This window comes from Helicoverpa armigera, chromosome 22 (assembly GCF_030705265.1).
Source record: "Helicoverpa armigera isolate CAAS_96S chromosome 22, ASM3070526v1, whole genome shotgun sequence".
Taxonomy (NCBI): Eukaryota; Metazoa; Arthropoda; class Insecta; order Lepidoptera; family Noctuidae; genus Helicoverpa; species Helicoverpa armigera.
This window is the reverse complement of record NC_087141.1, coordinates 2,078,354-2,103,152: the sequence shown is the minus strand read 5'-3', so window position 1 is coordinate 2,103,152 and position 24,799 is coordinate 2,078,354. Positions and strand designations below refer to the sequence as shown.

The 24,799-nt window shown below is 36.0% G+C and overlaps 2 protein-coding genes across 15 annotated transcripts in view; one reads left to right on the top strand and one right to left on the bottom strand.

Moving 5' to 3' along the window:
* Nucleotides 1-24,799, bottom strand: part of Cngl (Cyclic nucleotide-gated ion channel-like) — a 299,859-nt gene that overhangs the window by 250,861 nt on the left and 24,199 nt on the right. For 13 of the 14 annotated variants that reach the window (XM_064040529.1, XM_064040521.1, XM_064040524.1 and 10 more), the window contains exon 2: nucleotides 13,709-13,757. The exons of the other annotated variant lie outside the window; for it this stretch is intronic. The gene's annotated coding sequence lies outside the window, so the exon portion shown is untranslated. The remainder of the gene's footprint in view (nucleotides 1-13,708; nucleotides 13,758-24,799) is intronic. 14 annotated transcript variants of the gene reach the window in all.
* Nucleotides 7,384-9,291, top strand: LOC135118482 (uncharacterized). The gene is given in 2 exon segments (XM_064040668.1): nucleotides 7,384-7,714; nucleotides 7,717-9,291. Coding segments are annotated over 2 exon segments (1,437 nt in total). The 3' UTR covers nucleotides 8,823-9,291.

The window sequence follows — 24,799 nt, the reverse complement described above, 5'->3', positions numbered from 1 at the left end:
TACGAACAAGGTAAATTCTGAGTTAAAAAGATTTAAAACACTTTCCAGGCGTGCCAAATCGCATTTTGTTTCTTAAGCGGAACACACTCAAAACTGTTACCGCTGCCGAAAAGTTTGGATTAAAATATATCTCCTGAAGTTTCTTTACTCCTAGTCATTGTTTGGAACGCCTCTAGCTGTTACGGCTATTTATTTCTTTGTAAAGTTTTCTTGGAACCAAAATAACTCTCAAAGTTAAACCAAGCATACCTTTACATATTATTATATACTTTTTATATATACTAAAAAGTATTTTTGGAAAAACTTACTGATTGGTTAATGATATAAGAAAAACTATCAGCCTTACTTATAAACGGGAATTAAATATAAGTAATACTTAAGGGCTGTTTAAGAAAATTCTTACTTATAAACGTTGCTTAAGCATGTCTTAACTAACATCTCAACAGCGAAAAAGACTTTCAATCGCTAAATATAGAACACGTTTTATCACGCGTTCTGTACTTTAAAACGTTTTGTATGTAAAATAAAAAAGATTCTATATGTAAAACAACATTAAGTCCACTCCGTATATCTCAATAACAGTCAGAAAATCTTTGCAAAGCATTATACATAATTAAGGTAGGTACTGTTATATATTAAATAACACTAATAAGAATACAGTAATAAACAGCTGACGCTGCAGCACTTGTTTCCCATGTTTTCCACTGACTCAGCGTATTGGAATAACTTAGGAATTATACCGGGTTTAGTCAGTGTGGTATTGAACGTCGTCGCGGACATAGGCTTTTCTTTTGTAGACCTTTTTCTTAATTAAAGTTTTTCCTAGTTCTATTTAAAGTTTTCTTTTTTTAAAAAGCCTATCCAGACCCACCCCGTAACAGTGGTGTCAGAAGTGGGATACCAGTATCGATCGTGCTGGTATTCCATTACGCGTTACGCGAGTGATAGTCTGGACTATGTGTCTACTATAAACTCTGTGTCTGTGTCTACAAGCTCTGTGTTTACAAACTCTGTGTCTACAAACTCTGTATCTACAAACTCTGTGCGTCAGACCCTGCGTCTACAACCCCTTTTGTGTGAAGTGATTATTATATCGACAGCGCTGTCTCTGAAACTCTAGCGCTAACCGTATAGAGACTCCTTCACGTTGAACTCTGGCGTCTTGAATTTATCCATCCTGGAAGTTGAGTCTTGTCAGCTCGTCATTGCTGACTTACCACGTCACCGACGCCTTCTCTGCTCTCGCTGACGTGCTGCGGCGCGTCCTGGCTTAGAGCTACTTACCACAAAAGCTCCGCTACTATCTGGTCTTGCTGCCGTCGCTGGTGCTTGGTGTTTGGTGTGTTCAACTTACCTGGTCATCTCTACGAAGTCTGCGATGTACTCCACACTCCTACTCGCCGTGCTGCTGTGAGTAGAATATCTTATCGCTTGTTATTGCTAATCCTACTTCTATTTCAGATAATACCAAATCCTACAATTTCTAAACATTTATTTTATTTCAAATCTCTTAAACAAACTTACCAAATCTTATTCTTTTAAAGTTCAATATCTTACAACCTCTATTTGTGATTTCTATATAATCCTAGATTAAGCTATTTTTCAAAATGTCCAAGCCCGAAGTGTCTCTCAGTGAACAATACCCTCTTAAGATTTTATGCGACTTTATTGATATATACCGAGGAGATCGTGAAACTTTACCGGCATTCTTAACAAATTGCCAAAATGCGCTAAATCTTGCCTCAGAGAGCCAAAAGAAGTTAATCTTAAAATACATTTTGTCTAAATTACGAGACAAGGCCCAAATAGCTTGTTCAAATAAAATCTTTGATGATTTTGAATCATTGCAATCATTCCTGCGTCAGAACTTTGGAGAAAGGAAGCATTATAGCCACATATTCTTTGAGCTGCAGTCGTGTAAACAGCAGCCCAACGAATCAGTATCGCAATTCGCGTTACGTTTAGAAACTTGTCTAACAGACATGCAAACAGAGATACATAACTCTATGACTACTAAGAAAGATCTACCAGGAAGGATTGCTATGACAGAGGATCTTGCCCTTTACACATTCAACTTCGGCTTAAATCCGGGGCTTAGCAACATGGTGAGGTGTCGTAACCCTAAGAACCTTAATGAGGCTATAAACATTGCACTTGAAGAAGAAAAGATACGCAATTTTACCTTTAACGTCTCTGTAAAAATTTCTAAACATTGCAAATTTTGTAAAAAATCAGGCCACTTAGAGAGTGAATGCCTAAATAAAAAACGTTTTTCACAGCCTCAATCTCAATTCTCAAGAAATGGACCTCACCAAGTTAGTAAGCCACCGGGCGTCATAATATGCAGATATTGCAAATACCCGGGGCATGATATTTCACAATGTTACAAACGAAAACATAACAACTTAAATAAACAATCCGATTCCAATAATTCTGCAACTCAACATAATGTCGCAACGTTACCCGATTCTGTCGAACCGTGGGACGGAGCGGAAAATGCTGATTTAAACTAAAAAGTCGGGTGTCGTTTCCGTGCCGCACAACGCCCGACCGTGAGAAAGGCACTTTGCAATTTCGTAATACAAAATCATTAATTACTAACTCTACAAATTCTTTTACTAAATCTACAAAATCGAATTTAAACCCGATCATGCGACAGGGTAGCCAGCCCCAAAATGAAGGTCGGTCATTACAATTTCCACGGGTCATACAACAGGGTAGCCAGCCCCAAAACGGAGACCTTTCTACTTCTCATTTACATCCGATCATGCGACAGGGTAACCAGCCCCAAAATGAAGGTCGGTCATTACAATTTCCTCAGGTCATACAACAGGGTAGCCAGCCCCGAAACGGAGACCTTTCTACTTCCCTTTATATCCGACTATGCAGCAGGGTAGCCAGCCCCAAACCGAAAGTCGGTCGTTACAAACTCGTGTGGTCATGCAACAGGGTAACCAGCCCCGAAACGAAGGCCAACACAAACTAGATTCATCTCAACACATTCCGAAAGGAATCTCTGCTTCGTTGAGTCAATCGGAAGAGCCTGAGAGCATTCCGATTCATGAAATTAAAACTTACAATGTAGCATTGCCTTACATATTTCTAAATACAAATTACGCGAATAAGCCTCTCTGCTTCTTAATTGACACTGGAGCTAGTGTTAGCATTGTGAAGTTACAAAACTTTACCATAACCCCACACTTATCAAACGATAAAATCAAACTCAAGGGTCTGAGTGAAGACGACTCTCACTACGAAACATTGGGATCATTCAAAATCGATTTTGAGTATACTTTTCCTACTAATTCTAAACTTTATTTTAGCTATACACTTAACGCTGTTAGTGATAGAGTTAGACTTAACTACGATGGTATTCTAGGCAACGATTTCTTGAGGAAACTCGATTGCGATGTCAAATACTCCCAAAATTCTTTACTAATTCGAGGCCATCTCATACCTCTAAACTTCAATCGTCCAGTCTACGTCATTCCACCTCGCTCGGAGATAATAGTTGAATGTCCTATTTCGAATTCCTTAGATGAACTAGAGCACATGAAAGATGCTCTAGTCCTCGATCATATATACTCAGAGGGAGTCTACTTAGCAAACTGTATAGTTACAGTTAAGCCTAATCACTGTATCAATATTTCGGTGCTCAATACTACCGAGTCGGAAATCGTATTTAAAGACTATTATGTACATTTACTTCCATACGAGCCCGAAATCGTTTCGTCCGCGTCTCTTAGTAATGTCGATTATCAAAACATAAATAATCTTTTCAATATCTCTAATGATAGATCGCAACAAGTCCTAGATCTCATTCGAACTGAACACCTCAATCCTGAAGAGACAAAGATGCTCTTAGAGTGTTGTTCAGAATATACTGATATTTTTTACCTCGAGGGCGAGCCTTTGACACATACCACTGCCATTGAGCATTCTATAAACACCGGTAACGCTGCTCCGGTTCATGTAAAGTCATATCGTTTCCCCGAGTGTCACAAAGGTGAAGTCGAGTCCCAAATAAAAAATATGATAGACCAAAATATCATTCGTCCTTCCAAGTCACCTTGGAGCGCCCCAATCTGGGTAGTGCCCAAGAAAGTAGACGCCACGGGTAAACAGAAATGGAGGCTGGTCATTGACTATAGGAAACTAAATGACGTGACAGTCACCGAAGTTTATCCTATCCCTTTGATCACAGATATCTTGGATCAGTTGGGCCACTCGAAATATTTTAGCACGTTAGACCTCGTCAGCGGCTTCCACCAAATTAAACTAAATTCCAAGGACGCATCTAAAACCGGCTTCACCGTTGTGGGCAACGAAGTATCCGGGCATTACGAATTCACACGAATGCCCTTCGGATTAAAAAATGCACCGGCTACGTTCCAAAAACTGATGAACACAGTGCTATCTGGCCTTCAAGGCCTTCACTGTTATGTCTACCTAGACGATTGTATCATCTACAGCCAAAATCTCCAATCCCATATTGATAAGCTCAAACTAATCTTTGATAGGTTTCGTGAATACAATCTCAAATTACAGCCCGCAAAATGCGAATTCTTACGACGCGAAGTAGCCTATTTAGGTCATATAATTACTGATAAAGGTGTGTGTCCTAATCCAGATAAAATCAAGGCCGTCACTCAATTTCCAACTCCTAAAAACCCGAAAGATATAAAATCTTTCCTAGGCCTAGTCGGCTATTATAGGCGATTCATCGAGAACTTTTCCAAAATAACTAAACCTTTAACTTCGCTTTTAAAAAAGGATGTTTCTTTTATATGGTCATCAGAGCAAGAAAATGCTTTTAATATACTAAAACAAAAATTAACAACGGCGCCCCTATTACAATATCCAGATTTCTCGCGACCGTTTCTGCTGACTACCGATGCTTCTAACTACGCTGTAGGCGCCATATTATCTCAAGGTGAAATAGGCAAGGATAAGCCTATCGCATACGCATCGCGAACATTAAACAAAGCTGAGGGCAACTACTCGACAACCGAGAAAGAACTCTTAGCCATCCTTTTCGGTGTTAAAACGTTTCGTCCCTATCTATTCGGCTATAGGTTCAAAATCGTCACTGATCACAAGCCCTTAGTTTGGCTATTCAATGTTAAAGACCCTGGTTCTAGATTAATACGCTGGCGCCTAAAATTAGAAGAGTATGATTATGAAATAGTTCACAAACAGGGCAAATTAAATTGCAACGCAGACGCTCTGTCGCGTTTCCCATTACAAGATACTGACAATTCAAATCGCCCGGTGTGCGCTATCGAGGATGAGTCACCGAACTCAAATGTTCCGAATCCTCCAGATTCTAACTCTCCAAGGTCGCCATTTGATAATCCTTCGCCATGCTCGTCAGATACTTATGAAAAATACTTAAAACTATCTAAACAGCCTAACTTTGGCTTTGATACGACTATACAAGAATACAACGAATCATTGTTGAAAGCCAAATGCAAATTAATTGCATATCCTACTTCAATCGATTTAGATGATTCTGTCCCTTATTGCAAGGACATTATAGACTTATCTACAAGTCAACCTAACGTTCGTGACATTGAACGTGAACTTTATACCTTATACAGCACTTCCAATGATAAGCATTTGTTCACACATTTATTTGTGCGCGTTCAGCACTATGATGAAATGTCGTATAAGGATATTTACAGACTATTAGTCGAATATAGAGATATGGTTAAATATTGGTATTTAGAGGAGAAGGAAGTTGCCATTTCAGATTTCTCTGACCCATTCACTAAACTTTCTTATACAAAAATCTACAACATGATAGGCTACGTATTCCATGACACTGGCATCAAAGTTAATATTTATAGGAACTCTATTCTATTTCCTACACCTGAGGAAGTCAAAAAGATACTCCGTGACAATCACGATTTACCGACGGCTGGTCATCCTGGCGTATCACGTATGTTCGAAAGGATAAAGTCCATGTACTGGTGGAAAAATATGCGGCAGGACATCGAAGATTACGTTAAAAACTGCAAATCCTGTCAGATTAATAAACCCTTACGTCAAATTAATCGCGCGCCTATGATCATTACTTCGACCGCAACAAAACCACTCGAAAAAATATTCCTTGACATTGTTGGTCCTCTTCCAGAGACCTACGAATTTAAATACAAATTCATTCTTACCATTCAAGATGATCTTACAAAATACTCGCAAGCCTATCCCTTGTTAACTTGCTCAGCGGATGAAACCGCTAAAAAATTAGTTCATTTTATATCTCATCTCGGAATTCCTAAAATGATCATCACTGACCAAGGCACTAATTTTACTTCCGAGGTCATCAAACAGCTAACAAAATTATTCGGAATAAAACACATTCTAGCTTCGCCTTATCATCCTCAAACTTGTGGCGCTCTAGAGAGGAGTCACGCCACCCTTAAAGAATATTTAAGGCCATTTGTGAACGAAAATGCCCATACCTGGGACTTATATCTCAATACAGCTATGTTCTCTTACAATTCCAATGTTCATTCGACTACCAATTATTCACCATTCGAATTGCTATTTGGTTTCAAGCCGCATATTCCTAAATCTATTGATACTCTAGAGAATAACACTTACACGGATTACGTCAGATTACTAAATCATAGATTATACTACAGTAGGCAAAAAGCACTACAAAATATTCAGTTATCTAAAGAAAGGTCTAAACGCCTTTACGATTCTCATGCTAAGCCTGTTACGTATAACGTTGGTGACTCAGTCTATCTTAAGTGTCACCACAAGCAAAACAAAGCCTTATCCCCTGTGGAAAGGCCCTTTAAAATCGTTAAGATAAACGGTAATCACACCGTCACTTTATTGATAAATCGGAGACACGTGCGTCATCATTATGACGAAATAAAGCTGGCGACAGACGAAGGTATAACCTGAACTTATCTTTACAGGCACTTTGGTCCATCAACTTCGTGTCATCAAATTGTCACGCCAATAACTACGAGTCCAGGCCTATACTTCGACAAAATTAATAATCTAAAATTCACTAATGATAACTGGAACGTCATAACCTATCTAGACATTAGTAGAATACATTCTCATTTTACTATTGTAGAATCATTATTTTCTAGAGTAAATACTTATTGCAAAGATTTTAGTTCTTCAAAATCCAACAAGATTGTTTAAATGCGTTGTCAGCATTACAAAATCAACATGATAACAATGTTAAAAGTATTCCTCTGTCTCGTATTTAGTTAATAGTAATAAAGATACAAACGCGGTCTCATAGACGCTGGCGGATCGTTACTAAAACTTTTTCGGCACTCTGGATGCAGAGGATGCTCTCAAGTTCTCTAATGCAATTGATCAAGTAGAAACAGATGAAAACAACTAGCGCATTTAATGAGAGATAATATTCACGTCATTAAGTCAACTATTACTACATTCAATAACTCTATCTCTAAATTAAACGAAAATGAGCAACGTTTAAATAAAAATCTCGAGGTCATTGATAAAGGACTTCAACTTATTTCCAACTCTAATGATAAGCTGGAAATTAAGTCTAACATTAACTCACTATTAAGTGCTCTTGAAAGTATTATTATTTCACTATCATTCGATATAGAAGATATCAATAATGCGATTTTATTCAGCAAAATGAATGTACTGCATCCAACTATACTTAGTCCACATCAATTATATAACGAACTTGAACAAAATAGGAATAATATGCCAGGTATTACGAACTCCCGGTATCCCTGTCGTTACAAAACGTTCATGAACTAATCGATATTTCTAGAATTATTTCTTATTTTCATAATAACAAAATAATTATCGTTATTAAAATCCCGCTCGTACTTCCGCAAACATATACTTTGTACCGCGTGATTCCAATGCCTGTCCCATATGACGTATCGCAACCTGATACGTTTGCACTTATTGCTCCCGCTCATCCTTACTTAGCAATAACAGTCGATCATATGTTCTATTCACTGTTGCGTAGTGTAAATCAGTGCAAAGTGATTCCGGATAAATTCCATGTGTGTGAGTTAGAAAGTGTTTTTTCAAGTGTCGTTAACCCAATTTGTGAGACTATCTTAATTACGGAAGTAGTAAGTAAGTTACCTAGTTCTTGTGAAATTAAGCTATTAAAGGGCTCAGTACAAGTATTTCATAAAATAAATAATAATAATTGGATTTTTGTTTTATCTGAGCCAGGCAAGTGTCATATTTCCTGTAATAATGACGGTAACAATTTTGATGAAACTCTGTTTGGCACGGGCTTATTGTCAATACCTAAAACCTGTAAAGCTTTCTTTAAAACCTTACAGTTCGTGCCACAGTCAAACGCTGTTCTCAATATAAGTTCACAGATTATTTCTAACTTTAATCTAGTAGACGATGACTGTTGTAATAAAAATAGAGTCAACAAGACACTTACCAGGTTGCCTTATTCAAAATTAAACGATGTAAATAATTTGGATTCTCTATTACAAGCTAGTTTACATTTAGATTCATTCGAAAAGGAATTAGATAGCCTTGAGAGTCCTAATCATTTCCAAAAATATGGCATTCATTACATGTCTCTTTCTTATGTACTTTTCATTGCATTCTTTGTATACCTACTTTATAGAATCAGAAGATATTTTTGTCCAAAATCAAAGGATCATTATTGTATACAGATATTCAATCAATGTAATACTAAGAAAGTTACTGAAACTCGTCAACCTTCTGTTGAATTATCTGTTATGAATGAAAACAGCGTGGCTGATGATACTTACTCATCAATGTCAAGGCCCACGCCTATTAAACGTAACCTTTTAGTGTCTAAGATAAACTAGGACTTATAATGTTCTTAATTCTCCTTTTAACTACTAATAATATGCTTATGTTATTGTTTATGTTTATCTAGAATTAATAGATTGTATTAAGACTATATGCATTATGTTCTATCGTATAATTATTAAGTAATGGTTGTTAATCTGAAACGACGTTCGATATTATCTCGTGAATTTCAATTTCGCATCTTTTTCTCCTAGATGCTCCATTTTATCCGGGGGGCTGTTATATATTAAATAACACTAATAAGAATACAGTAATAAACAGCTGACGCTGCAGCACTTGTTTCCCATGTTTTCCACTGACTCAGCGTATTGGAATAACTTAGGAATTATACCGGGTTTAGTCAGTGTGGTATTGAACGTCGTCGCGGACATAGGCTTTTCTTTTGTAGACCTTTTTCTTAATTAAAGTTTTTCCTAGTTCTATTTAAAGTTTTCTTTTTTTAAAAAGCCTATCCAGACCCACCCCGTAACAGTACGTAGAAAAAAACAATTTTAAATGCATTTGAAACTCTTTAGAGGCCGAAAAGTCTAAAAACCTGTCTTAACCAGGGGTACCGTATTACACAGCTTTTCGGAGGTCAGATTGATGATCGCCCTCATTTTTAAACTCGGGTAATTACTAAAACACGCGCCCATCAGTAGGCAGAAGTTTCCTTTAATTGCCCTTTCGAGGGCCATGCGTCTTTGCAACAATCTGTCACTTTCGACCTAACTGTACTAGCTGTAGGCGTCCCCAATGAAGGAAAAGTATGGAGAACAAAATGACTAGCAGAGGTGTCGTAGCGCAAAATCTTTTAAGAAAGTAGCGCGCCAAAATGCGGTTGTTACTAGTTCCTTTGACAAGGAACCCGAACGTCTCCTTAGTTCTAGTAACTGATTACGCTTACCATAAGTTGCTTGACCTACAAGAAGGCGCCTGACCTACCTTCCTTATGGCATCTCCGCTCTTTCCTTCCCACAAAGCTACACAGAAGTACTCAAGTCTGGAAATACCACGCTATTTTCGCGAAATATTTTTTAATAAGTACAGTACGATTCGTCGAGCATCAATCGTCACCGAGTGTCGACTTCAACGTTATAATACGCGAACTCAATCCAACTTTTATATTGAATTTTTAATAACGAACTTTGGAGGAGGCTCGCGATTCGATGGCGAAATATGAAACTGAATATTTTAATTCTTTGATCGCGTTAAATGAGTTTCTAGTTGTTTGGAAAACGTTGTTATAGGCGTTTTTGTTGTTCGTAAGTTTATTTCCTTTGAATTTATGTTAATGAGATTATTTTTAAATTGTATTTTTGTGGTTATGTGTATGAAGGTAATATGGAATTAACTGATACTCAGCTGAATCATGTTAGACTGGAAGCCGACCTCAACATTTCGTAGTTGGGAAAAGGCTCGGGAGATTCATGGATACGTGAACGTATTGCAATTTTTTTCATTATTACTGGGAAAACTATGGCATTAAGGAAGAGATACAAAAAATTTGAATACATACGATTCATAGTTTTTAGAACTTTTGAAACATAGCCGTACATTTCAACAAATTACCAGTACATTACTGATGTAAACTGATTATAACTCAATGAAAACTTGGCCAATGCAATTATTCCGCAAGTTAATACGCCTAATCACGAGTAAATGAACTTGGAATTAACTACACAGCTAAATAACACGCACTATTAATTACACGCTGACAACTATTGGGTGACAATTAGTTGTTTCGTATAGTTCTATCTATACTGGGATTTATTTACACGTGGTTTTATTTGTGAATTGATTTATTTATATAAAGCTGTCTATTGTCGTTTTGCTATTCAACATAACTTTTTTATGGAGATGGCAATAATAAATAGGTAAGTTACATAGCCAATAAGAGATTCCTCTCTCTAACTTACTTATTTTGCTGTGCCCGAAATACTTAAAAATAGTTCATATGGACCCCCATATGAACTATTTTTAAGTATTACCACCTAAGAATACATGTGGAAAGCAATAAAAGTATTGAGTATTCAAGATTCAATTCATAGATAGGTTATAGAAATCCGTTGTTAGTGATTAATAAGACGAAGCTCTCGAGGCCAGTCTATTAACAAAAAGTCGTATTTCTGAAGAATTCTGTAACTCATTTATGGGAGTTAGGAAAGTTTAACAGTACTGGTTGAATTAATTGTTACTCAAGTAGTGGTTTTTTAAACTGAGTAAAAGTAGTTTATTATTCCAGTATAAAATATACTGAATACATAACTCGCGTATCGTTTGAGAATCCATGATATCTACAAAAATAGCTTAAAACAACGTTTAATCAAAATTCGTACTTCACAGAACACCTATTGTGTATACGCAAAGAATACAGATCAATCAGGACATAACTCATTGATTTCAAAACTGGCCAAACCTTCAGCTTATTGGATTTGTTGTCAAAGGTTCCCTTATGGGCGATCATACGCGTCATATAGTCCGCATAACTTCACACAAGTTTCGGCAAAAGTCCCAAATGGGACTAGGTATTGGGACCACGGAGGAAGGTAAGATAAGGAGATGCCAACAGGTACTTAGGTCTTCTTATAGGTCAAATAGGTAAGATGGGCGAGACCAAAATGATCAGTTATGACTGAAATAAAGAGGCCTTCAGATCTTTACTGCTTATCAAAATAACTCATCTATTCGTTGTTTTTACATTAGAGATTGAAAGACATAATTAATATGAAGCTAATGTCATATTCCAATCCCTAATCGAAAAACAACGCATGGATTGGTTATTGTAATCCGTAGCTAGACATTTGTCAATGATTTTTAGTTTTGACAAATATGGGCGGGTTTCAAAGAAGCCTGCAAGGGTGGAGAAAGTAACTTTCCACACACCCGCATTTTGGCGCGCTACTTTTTTAAGAGATTTTCCGTTCTGCCATCTCCGCTCGTCTTTTTATTCTCCATGGCTGGGACAATGTGTATTGGGACTATTCGATTGGGAATAATAACGTCACGCTCCACTAGTGACGTAGAATTGTTCAATATTCAAGTTTATGCTTTTGTTTTCTGGTCAATAATGGGGGTTGTCATTTGTTTTTGGGTGTGTGAGTGTTGGTGAGAAATATAATGTTTGGTCGTTCTAATAGTTCAAATGTTTTTTATATTACGGTGGCTACATTATTTAATGGATTAGGGGCCACGTTCCTTATCTGTCTACGCCTGACCGGCTTTCACGCTGAAACTACTGAAACGATTTCAAAGTTTGGTGCATAGATAACACAGATAGTCTAGACCCTGAGAAAGGACATAGGACGTCTTCTGTTTATCCGGATGGGGAAAGCAGTTCTTTCGGGCCGTGAATGGTTCCACAAGGAACTAATGGTACCTATCTCATATAAAGCGGCAACATGTGGTTCCTCTTAGTTGTTTTAACCAATCATTGGAAATCGCAGAACTACACACTTTTCCACTATAAATACCACATAAACCTCAATCAAGCAAGATTTCTGTGACAAATACACATACATACTTTATGAAGAACTGAAAAATATCAATAAACCGTGGATATATCGATACCTTCATCGCCTTCTTTGTTAGAATCTTAGCACGAATTTTATAAGGCATCCTTTGTAATGGACCGTATCCTTAATTTGATTTGATTTGACAGCGACTTCCGATAGAATTTGCCAGTTTTTCGAACACTTCCTGCAAGTAAATAGAATTAATTTTCACTTCGTAATATCTTTTCAATATTTTTTGTGAAAAAATTTATTACAGAACGCTGTATTCTGCCAGCTTAAAATATCTCTGACAGTTAAATTCGTTACAGTAAATATTATATTTTTAAAGTAAAAAATGTAGCCAGATATAAATTCAGGTAAACTCTATTCAAACGGAAAAATCCGTGTAAGTAATTAGAATGTTGGTTGACCAATTGGTTCACATATTTGCATTTGGAAATATTTTATTACCAACCAGTATTTTTATTTAGAAGTTTAGAACTTTTCAAAAGCTTCAAATTCACCAGAAAAGTGGCCAGCAACAAAATATACAATCGTAATGAATTCGATAAACTTTTCAATCCGAATGAACATATCCTTCTTTCTCAATTCGTGTAGTCAACTCGATACAAAAAAAAATATTCAGATTCGCAATCTATAAACCTTTCAAGCAACGAAACGTACATATCCTTCTACGATTCATGTAGTCAACTCGATTCGAAAAAAAACGTTTAGTTTCGCAATCGATTAAACCGTGTCTTCAAGATATTCTGGGTTAAGTAGGTCAGGCACGATAACGCATCTTATCTAGCCCATTCACCACAGCCTGTGATGGAATTAGAACGAAGTAATATTGAAGTAATTACGGCCCACTGAATGGGATTGTCTAAGGATTATTTGGATTTTCTTAAGGTCGACTGTAGACTTTTGACGTCGGGTTTGTTAAAAGAGTATTATAAAATCTGCCGATGTGGTTCTTTTAATATCTAGTTGCAAGCTAGTTTCTAAAAGATTTACTTCTATTCTCAACTGCTAAGTCATTTTAGCAGCTCTACGATGGATGTCAGAATGTGCTACGAGAAAGCACCGGCTATGGACTGAATAAGATGATGATGATGATCCAAGTACCAGGATTATTTGGTAAGAATTTATAAACGGCCGCAAAGATATACCTATTTATAGAGAGCTAGAGTGCTAACTAACCCGCATTGAGCAAGCGTGGTGATTGACGCTCAATCCTTTTCCGTGTGAGAGGAGGCTTGTGTCCAGCAGTACGATAAAAAAAGACTTATGATAATACAGAGCTAGGTATAGCCTATTCAAATGATATATTTTGATATTGCATAGTTTCTAGTATCCTATTATCGTATGAATGTATAATAATATAAAGCAATTGAATCAAACAATACCTGGTTGATCCCGGGTAACACGCGGTGTCACGCGACACGCCGTCACTACCTGAAACGTTATAATTACTGCATAATTTCACACATCCAATTAATGCGGACAATTTAGTTTGTCATGCGTGAGAGCACATAGTTGTTGACTGTAGACATAGTTGGGGATTAATTTAATAGGCAGAAACTTGAAAACGGCTGAACTGATCAGATAACATTTTGCAGGGAGATAGAATGAAACTTGGTAAAGAAACCAGTTCTTTCAGAAGGCTTTTTATTAAAATAAAATAAAAAATAAAAATGTTTATTTCAGAAACATGTACAAAACTTTTACAGTAAAAAAAATATTACATTTTTTAATTTCGATTTTTATTAATCGCTTTACTTATAAATTAATGATTTCAAGCTGAAATAATATTTGTTATAATTATTTGTGGTGATTTCAAATTAAAAAATTCCTATTTCAAATCACCAGGACCACATAAAAATCTAGAGCTATCTAGTTTTATTTTCACGAACAGTTATAATCTAGTAATCTACTTCCAAACATTCATGTGCTCCTAATCACACTATTCCAAGCTAAAAACACAAACCATTTACTATAACTTACCAACTTACTATAAAATATAGGATGTTTGAGGACATTCGGTCAGTTGAATGCTAAGCAGGGATTTAGACATTACGCTGTAGGAAGTCGGACCCACATAAGCCCAAATGATGCTCTTGATAACCCTCATATTTTTTTACTATGATGAGTGAAAGGTCTTTGGCATAACATTGCAACTGTTTTCCTTAAAGAGTACGTAAAGAGATACATATTTTCCAATTATTAATAAATGGAATGCTGCATAGAACTACTATAATTTCAATGTCTGATTTAATACTAACCAAGTAGCGACCCAAGAGTCTCATATCCAGCACAAACATACCTCAAGATTAATGTTTTTCTTAGCAACATCAACTATTCTTAGCTACATTATACAGTACCTAATCTAGTGCTACAGACCCTCGAGAAAGCTTCACATTTTGCAGTAACAACAAGAACGCGAGTGCATCCCTCAAGATAATATTAAACGAAGCGTGTACTCTCGACGAACGACTTCTGAGTCGCATCCCTATTTCTTTGAGTGATGTACTACGTCATCTCGTAATCCGGGGCTGATCCCGACGCGTAGTGCGTAATCACATTACTTCGCTTTTCTGTTATCCTGGTACCCGTATTGGATTATAGTGACCGATTCTTGTTTGAATAATGGGTTTTAAGACAGTACAGAGAGAAAGGTTTTTGTACGGTAAGTACTTACTATATTTCAAAGAGATAAACCGAACTTATTTTGCTAATATTTTTTATTCTCTTGACTGAGGGCAAAAAGTAAGAAGTCCTTTTTTTGCTTTACAAGGATAATACCGACTTTGCACAAGATACATTGATTCTTCAATACAGATACGGACCGATTTCTATCTAATATTGTAGTGATAAGCTCGGTACGTTACAGTACTCTAGTTTGCACTTTATCCAGTTTCATATCTCATCCATCATCATTTAGCAATTTCTAGTGTCCAAGAAAGATAGAAGTGAGCTTTCTTGGTGTGGTTCAGAATACACAGAATTCCACTCAGCCTGCATTTATCCACTGATGGGAAATTCACGACCACTTCACATACCAGGGCAGCATAGGCTTTAGCAGCACTTAATAAAGAACTTTAAATTACTCAATACAAGCGAGTTCCACTGTGGTTCCACCCTGTACAACGGCATATTCTTAAAGGAAAACTTGGAGTTTACTTCACGAAGCTAATAAGCATATGAAAGTCAAACAAAAGCGGTGAAACTTCACCGCACATCTTACTTGATGGATAAAAGATAGAATAAGTAATGTGCAAACTTAGTGTATGGCATTACTTACTGAAAATTCTATTTGCTGTATACAGATGTCTATATACAAATTATTAGTACCTTAGAGATGCTTGTTAACATCTGCCTAGCCTTTTCCCAACTATACCTCTATTTTGGTCGGCTTAAAGTTTAATCGAATATAGCTGAGTACCAGTGTTGCGACTGGCCTGTCTGACCTCCTCAACCCACTTACCCGTGCTACCCTAGGGTAAGACTGGTTCTCAGACTTTCTAACTACACGTAACGGCTGCCAAATAAGTTGAAAAAAGTCGGGACCAGTTTTTCAGAGCAGTGTATGTTTTCAAATACCAAAAACTTTCTTTTTTTTGTCCGTACGTCTATCAGCATAAATATCATTTCAAAAAGGTAAGCCTTAAATTAACCTACATTTAGCCTCAATTACACAATCGTTGATCTAATTCTAATCACCTTTTATAATAACACCAGGAGAACATAACAACAAAGCAGACACCTGGCCCCGATAGCATCTCTTATTAATTCCGTCTATCTTTGTTTTAACACATGCGGGTTCTGCACACACAATTAACCGACGCCTTAGGGTACAACAAATAGACAATGGATCTCCAGAACAAATTATAACCAGCCAGTATTTCATTCGCCTTTCAAAATGAAAAAGTGCTATCATTAACGACAAAAAAGTTGCTTCGGTTGCAAAGAGTGAGGCATAATTGGTTCCATTTTCGAAATTCTTGTAGTTTCAAACGTGTTCGAGAATAGTTTTGAATTTATTCGATCATAGTTTTAAGCAATGATTAAACCAATTTTATCTCTGGTTCTAGTTTTATCACAAAGAGAGGCGAACTATTTCCAATGGAAGATTTAGTTTCACAGTCTGCAATTACTACCTAACCTACCTAATGAGTTAAGAGCGAAATCGTAAATTTCGGAGAGAGAGATAAAACATTGAGTGAGGCGGTAAAATTAGGGTTGTGCAATGGTATACTTAGAAACAATGGGCAAAAGGGAGGTACAAATAAGCGTAATTGAATCTCTTTAGATAGAGATACATTTTAGCATAGCGACGACGTGCGTTTTTCACGTTGTTGAAGCCTTCCATGCATAAATGTATAATAAGTAAAAAAGCATTTCGTGAAACGAGATAGCGCGTTTAAAGCATGAGCTTTTTTGTGAGTTGAATTATCATTTAGAACGTAAATCTGTATGTAAATAAAAAACATCACCTTGATCAATTAGTCACTTGCCTAGCTTTGAACATGTCTAACACAGCATTTAAAACAGATTAAGCTTGTTAGTAAAAACTGCAGCTTGCGGATACTTGCGATGCATTCTCAAAACGTTTTAACAAATTCTTTTGAGAGAGAATTTTATTCTGAAAGTCATAAGGAGATATTTTCTAAAGTAACAGTAGCTCATAAATTGGCCGAGGTTATAAAAATCAAGCTGCATGCAAATCTATTGAGCTGCTTTCCAGCAAAAATTGACTCAATAAATTGTGGAAAACATTAGTGAATTGTCTTCGCTCCATTTACTTGCAACTGTTCCTAGTCTCGTCTTACCAGTGATGCATAGGTATGAGGAGGTTACAGTTTGTGTTCATATTGGCAATCGTGATCGCTGGCAGCTGCCCAGAGCGCTGCAGCGCTGCTGCGGTTTGGTTTAGTGCTGTCGACCGAGGTATGTGTATTGATATATACCAGGGTTCCAGAATTGATAAGCGGCTGTCACAAATCAGCAGAATTTTGGCAAGATTTGACTTTATAGAAAGCTCAGGAAATTGCCATCTTCAAAATAACTTCCAAGAATATCCGTAAATAAATAAAGCCTGTCATTTCCAAATATTTATTGATTGTACATAATAAAGGGCAGGTAAATATTTCGCAGACATTTCCGCGTCATTACCGTCCACGTTAGCTGTCAAGTGCCGCTAACGTGCGAACGATTGATCCGCAAAATGATTATGTTCACGTCAAGCCGAAACAAGCGCGTACTTGCGCAATATTTATAGATTTTTTATTGACGTGTCTCAATTATAAAGAAAAAAATTGTTGTCTTTTTTGCATAAAATATATATAAGTTTATTGCTGTTCATTAATTTCATATTTAAGAGTTATTATTTAATTAAAACCGAACCTATGTTTATATTAAAAAGATAAAAATCGTAACACTAATAAAGGACGTAGGACAAATTCTACTTACTTGAATACCATCTTCACTTTACAGTTCGATAGTCAATTTTCATCAAACAGCAATTACTTCCCACATCTTCACTGTCATGTTACCCTAGTACTTAATCAAATTCCAAGTAAGCGTTGCACAGCTACAATCAGGAGTAAGAAAGCTGTTTAACTTCGATCACGAACGAGTCGCGTATTTTGCAGCGAGAGCAATTACTGGAACTATTAGTGCTCCGTCTAAGCTCTTTAAGGCGTCAATCGCCACGTCTTCGTATGGGTATATTGTTGAAGTGTACGTAAGTATGTATGTATGTATATCTTGGTATATTTAGTGCATTGTGTACCAGACAATAGTTGGTATACATATTTGTAGTGCATTGTGTACCACCAGTCATGCTAAATGTGATTAAAATAGCAGCTGAATTATAGCTTATTCATTAGTTAGGTATTTTAATTTATTCCAAGCTAGTTTATTTTTTACCAATTTCATTTTTTTTTCCAAATTCGTCAAACTCATATCATATCACTGCGCAACAGATGTAGATGTTTGATTCCACATAATATTATTGTTACAAATGAGAAAATGTTGTAGCATGTATTATACCTATCTACCTATTTTCAAGTTGTTATATTGTAACTTTCAGTTTCTGAATAATTATCTCTTTATTGACAGACCCATTTGGGTATTTTGGTAATTTCCAAGTAACGATATTATTACTAACGTTTCATCATATTTTCCCGATTATCGAATTCCTGGAAGTTTTTCTTTGCTTTCGGTGAATGAACATGGTAATTTTTTTTCACCTAGGAAAAATATATTATTCATAGTCGTTGTATGTTATTGGTAAAGCATTTTTATTACTCCTTGAGATACTAGTACAAAGGTTGAAGGGTTATTTGTCCCTGAAGATTCTCAGTCGAGAAGTGAACTACTTAATGGGTCATTTCACAACCAATAAATCAGTGGAACGTAACTCTAACAAGGCCAAGCCCAAAGTTATCGCGTATTCAAATATGCCAATAACCACCGATTACATCGGACACACATCAAAGTACCTCACGATCAATTAACTGACCGTATCTCCGGAATTTTTAAGCAATCCCCCCGGGGATTTTTACGCATCACTAAATTAGGTACTTTGAGAACCGTTTCGCCCTACGGCAATTAATTTTGCTACAGCAATGTGCCGAACTTAGGTGTTGCCGAATTTTCCTACAATTTATACCTGTCTCACTGTGTAGTCGTATTTCACCTGTTTATAAAAGGTCTCGTTTATTTCGGCTCAACACAGATTTATGGGGTTTGAGATTAATCAAAAGAGGAAAGAACTTTTCACTCCATTTTCAGAAATCTTTTTGGAAAAGAACCACTGGAATCAGTGAATGAAAAATTTTTGCTAGAGATTAATTATGATGTTCCATCAGAGTATATCTTTATTCATCGTTATTTATTTCAATATTTGACCATATATACCAGGCGCACAGCGAACGCTGATGGTAAACATAATACGTACTCTTTTTTATATTGAGTCGCAAATAATGGGCTCTCAAAGTGGAGCGGTATTAGGGCACATACTCAATTTAGGAGCGACACGACGCCGAAATGAATGTGGGGACCAAATTAAAGCGCTCTTTCCGGGACGAAAAAGTCGATATTATTATCTACCCCAATTGGCAAGAGGCTTTATAAGTGGAATGAGTCATTAGGAATCTGATGCGGACTATTTCTCAGGACTTTTCGTAAGACCTTAAAAAATATCTAACTTTATTTTAAAAATTGAGTTGATGAGAATTCATCTGCTTTATTTAAGTAGTATTTGTGTTCCTTTTTACCATTTAGATTTCCTTTCGATGATTATTTTCATACCAAGCAACCTATAACTGAAAAAGCTACAACGTGTCTTGCATTGCAGGTATGGACTTTCAACTACTTTCTGAGCCATAGGAACTTTCGGAGCCAACGGTTCTGAATAAGTTATCCAGGCTAATCACAAATCACACAGTACATAATTTATTTTGTTGGTTACTGATCCAAAAAGCTCATCCCTCCCTTATCTGTGACCCTTCTTCATCAGCACCACGTTAATCAGCCATTATCACGCATGGGAGATACCAGGAGAGCATACTCCATGGGAGATAGATAACACACCCCCTTACACTCCCTTGAAAATGTATAACATCAGTAACGGGTAACGATGTAAAAGTCGTGTCTTTGTAATTAAGCTGACACTAAGTTTACTGGAAAAAGTATTGCCATAATTATTGGCCTTAAAGTCAATTACGACGGTTTGTTGACAATTGTAGCTATAAAATGTATGTAATTAATTAGCTGGAACTTTGCTATGCAATTTCAATGGTGTAATTATTAGGCGTAACTTTGACGTTCAGCTAAATGGTCTAGTAGGTAAATAAAAATTATGTTCTTTCATGTTTTCGGGAGCGGAGAACATAACAAATAAAACACTCAAAGAATAATTAAATACCGTATCAAATCGCACCTTAAAATTATAAACAAATATGAATACATCAGACACAGCCCGGTAAAAAGCAAATACTAAACCAATTACAATTCAAAGGAGATAATCAAAGTACACTCGATTAAATAAGCACACTGAATTTCGTTCTGTAAATATTTCATAACTCATATTACCTATTAAAAGTTAGAAGAAGCCAGAAGTATTAAACTGTGACATAGGCGTATTAATAAGACAAAGATTAAAAGATAGAGTACCTAACAGGGTTGTGGAGGTCAGAATGATAGGCAGTCGCTTTATGTAAAGCACTGGTACTCAGCTGCATCCGGCAGGTCAGACTGGAAGCCCACCCCCACATATTCGGGAAAAGGCTCGGGAGACGATGACTTTTAAATGAATGAACAGTAGAAGTATTAGAAAAAAATTTCATTTCATACATTTTGTCTAATTATATCCGCGTACACGTTCTACGTCTTATTAATACTGTGAAGTCATTCGATGTCAAACGATGATTGGTAAACTCTTTGCTCCGAAAATAGACTGAAACTTTTGTCATCTCGAGAACTCATGGAATTATATTGAGACGCTAAAAATAACTGATTGGTTCTGATATATCTATGATCTTTATTTTTTATTTGATAGACATTTTTTTGAGCAATGATAAGTTTTTATAAGAACTTCGAAGTTTTAAGGTTATTATAATAAAAGGGGGCTCATGGTTCAATAATAGCCACCTCGCAGCTATTAAACGCTATTTGATAGTAAATAAGAATCTATGTCAGTAGGTCATCGCTTCAGGGTACTAAACTTACTTAACAATATGAGGTCCAAAGGAGCAAAACACAAGTACCTCAGCAAGCCCAAGTAAACAAAGTACCAGGGAGACAGAAAACTTAAGAACCATTTGGGACAAAGTACAATGGAAATCGCACGCATTGTTTGAATAAGGAACTGCGTCGTTTAACCCGCGAAGGGTGAATACGGCGGAATTTTTCGGCGTCACATTATTTTATAAGTTCGAGTTTCTATTGGAGCTTAGTAGAACTTTTATTTCTTACATGAGATTGTTAACATTTTAGGTGAAACTAAAAATATATGTACTAATGTATGTACATACATCTTCTTTAAAAATATTAACATTTAAAAGAGATCTGAAAATTATTGTATAAGCTTTTAAGTTACCACATAAATTCATATTCAACAGTGATGAAGTGGATTTCCAACCGTGTTGACGGGCTTTATTTATTTATGACCTAAATGTGGACTGAGGTTGAAGGGCAATTAACAATTCATTATAAGTATCGATTTTAAAACTTGAATTCAAAACAAGTTCTATCGTCGCTGTCTTTCAAATTGTTGAGTAAGAACGAAATAATACGTTTGAGACAGTTGTCTGTCTAATAACAACTTGTTATATTAATTTGAAAAATTAATAGTGTAGTATCATTCCAATTTTGAAAATCGAATTTAGCTGAAGCATGTACAACCAAGAAGGTTGCGACATTTTATAATTTGATTTCAAGGAAAATTCGCCATTAGTGATATTCAGGCGTGTATTTACATTCCCACGCATGTCTCATGAAATTGTGTTTATTCAAATTACAATTCATATACCAACTTTGACGTTTTCCAGATTTCTATCTCTTTTCTCATCTTACCATTTCACTGAGAAGGTACGTCACTATATGCGTCAAGCGTCTTGTTCTTAATTTAAAATTTCTTTTGATACGCTCTGTTTTCATTCCATTTTCAAATTATAGCGTTCGTTCTGAATACAAAACTAAAAGAAGTAATAATAGAGACAGTTTTTATTCGTTTAGTTACTTATCTATACTCAGGTAAGCTGCTCTAATAAGCTAAGAACAAACAATGGCGGAGCGTCAGAATTTAATTAAATAAACTTAGTTAATGTTCCACGTGTATCCGTAATCAGTGTACAATTTTTTTATACATATGTGTTGGCAGCTTAATTTCAACATGTTTTTGGCAACTCCTTGATCTTGGCAACTAGTATAACCACGCAAAACTACATAACATTTATCACAAAAATTTACACATGTAGTACATGATATTTATGATCTCCATTTTGGGCCATTGTGTACAATGTACACGACAGAGGCTTATGTAAACTGACTTCGGTATCCATCGCTGTATGCATATACGAGCGATCCATTACAGTAGCAGCAATCTATCAATGGACGGTGAAGTGTGATCAACATCGTCCATTGTGGTCTGTCGCCATAAGATCTTTGTACAAAAGCTCTAGTATGTATGGATAGATTGTACTAGGACTTTATGAGACGGTGGCACATTTTATTGAGAAGATAATTCGTTCGAGTCCAGTCCACCCTAAATAAATATGTACTCTACGGTTGTTTTATACAACGAAAATACCCCTGTGGACTTAAAAAAGTTATCCACTTAAAAACATGCGCAGATTAATCGGTTTTTCACCTGTTTTCGCATCAAAGAACGTAAACGCTTAAGTCTGTGAAAAGCTCACGCTCACTACTAAAATATTTGACGTAATTAAATTTTAAAGCGCCAACTTTTTAATAGTTGTAGTACCTACGGTGACGTCACAGGTAGTTGTCCACCAAAGTATTTCATTAAACGAGCGCTTTGTATGCCTCACAATAGCGGCTCGTCATCGCTCCACAATACTGATCAGATACCTCCAGACCTGCCCGCGCTTTTTGTAGCTTCATGCACCTCACCATGTTCAATAAATCGCCTAGTCTTCATGCGATCCTGGTACCTAATACTAAAATTATCTTCAAATTACAATCTCACTTTTCAATTTCAATAAAAATAAATCAATGTCCTATCTTTTAATTTATCTTGAAGAATTTGCCTTTGACTTTATCAATAAATTTTAATCATCTACCTTTATTCTACAATCCTAGTATCTCATTGGGTGTTTTCGTCGATCAATATTTCAAATCAACCTAGTTAAAAATTCCTCGAACCCTGAATTTTGTAGGCGTTCCTTTTTTTTTCATTTTTCATTCTTAAGGCTTCCCTGAAGAATGAACTTCATTAAAGATTGCCTTGAAAGGTAGATTTTTCCCAGTTTATTATATTTAATACCTAACTTATAATTTAAAATATTCGAATTTCCTCAAAATACTACACAATCCAGGAATAAATTACTAACTAATTTGTCAATTCCTGAGGTTTTGAGCCCATAAAAAGTCGAAGTTTTTCCTTTAAACGAATACCTTTGTAGATATTCATCAGGACAAATTAGTCTTTGTAATCTTCCTAGGGGAGTCGACTGTGCTTCATTCAAAGATTGATTGCTATGTTTGCTTTGTGATCAAATGGATGTTTGTGAGACTTTATGTTGAGCACCAGTACTAATAAATGTATGCGGTAAGTATTTATAAACTGTCGATAATAAGTATTAAAAACCACTGTTATAAGAACATTTTCGTATTATACTGTATGAAATCTTTCGCTATGATATCCCATCTTAAACACCAGGATAACATAAGCAGTAAGACCACATTCATACTTTTTTTATTCAACAAACAATGACATAATTAGAGCAAATAATAATCGAAATATATTAAAAAAGATAACTTAAACACAAGCTACACGTAAACTTTGAAAGCTGGTGTAGGTACTTCTACAATTCTATTAATACAGTGTTCTAATCAAGTTGCTCTGAGTTCTTCAACACAAACATCATAAACACAAGTTAAATGGACAGAAAGTTATCAACTAATATCATAAATATGATATGACGTTATACCTCACGCACCTCGTGGAAGTATCGCGTGGGATTCAACTAGAAACAGGAGCACACACGTGCAAGTAATTCTAACAACTTCTTTTATTAATTAAACTTTGTTTGCTTTTAGATAATACGGATATCCTTAGGGATACTTGTTCCTTATTTAGCAGGATATACCTAACAATATTTTTATACAATTTTATAAACTTTAGTTAAATAAACTGAATAAAAGTTACCTAAAGCAATAATAAATGCCGCTCTGGACGTTTCGATTACCTATAGTTATCGGCACGAATCTTGAGCTCTGACCTACATCTGTGCAGAAGTGATTTATTAGCAAAGAACCAATCCCGAGTGTCGGCTATGACGCGATGCACTGCGGGCCAATCACCGCTTTAGCCCGCCCCCGCGCCTCACTTCATACCACAAAAGGGACCCAATAAATTACTATACATGACATGACATGTTTAAACTTCTGAACCGATATAGAAGAGCAGGTATGAAATGAACACAGATTAGCCTTAATTAGTACATGTTGCTTATATTACAACAATGGTAGTGGTAATGGTAATTTAGTTATAAATATTACAAACTAGCTGGTAGTCCCATGCACCCGTATGTCACAGTGGTAATATAGACATTGTTCACTTTTGCGGATTCAGGGCAGATGTCACCACTGCGGCCGATTGGCATTCAAAACGCGACAGAATCTTGTTTAAAAACATTAGCGTTTAACGAACTGACTGTATCTACATAGTTACGAATTACGAGTGATCGGGCTCACTGATTGTTGACCGATTTTGTTATGTAAAACAAATAGGTAAAGTTTTTTGTGTA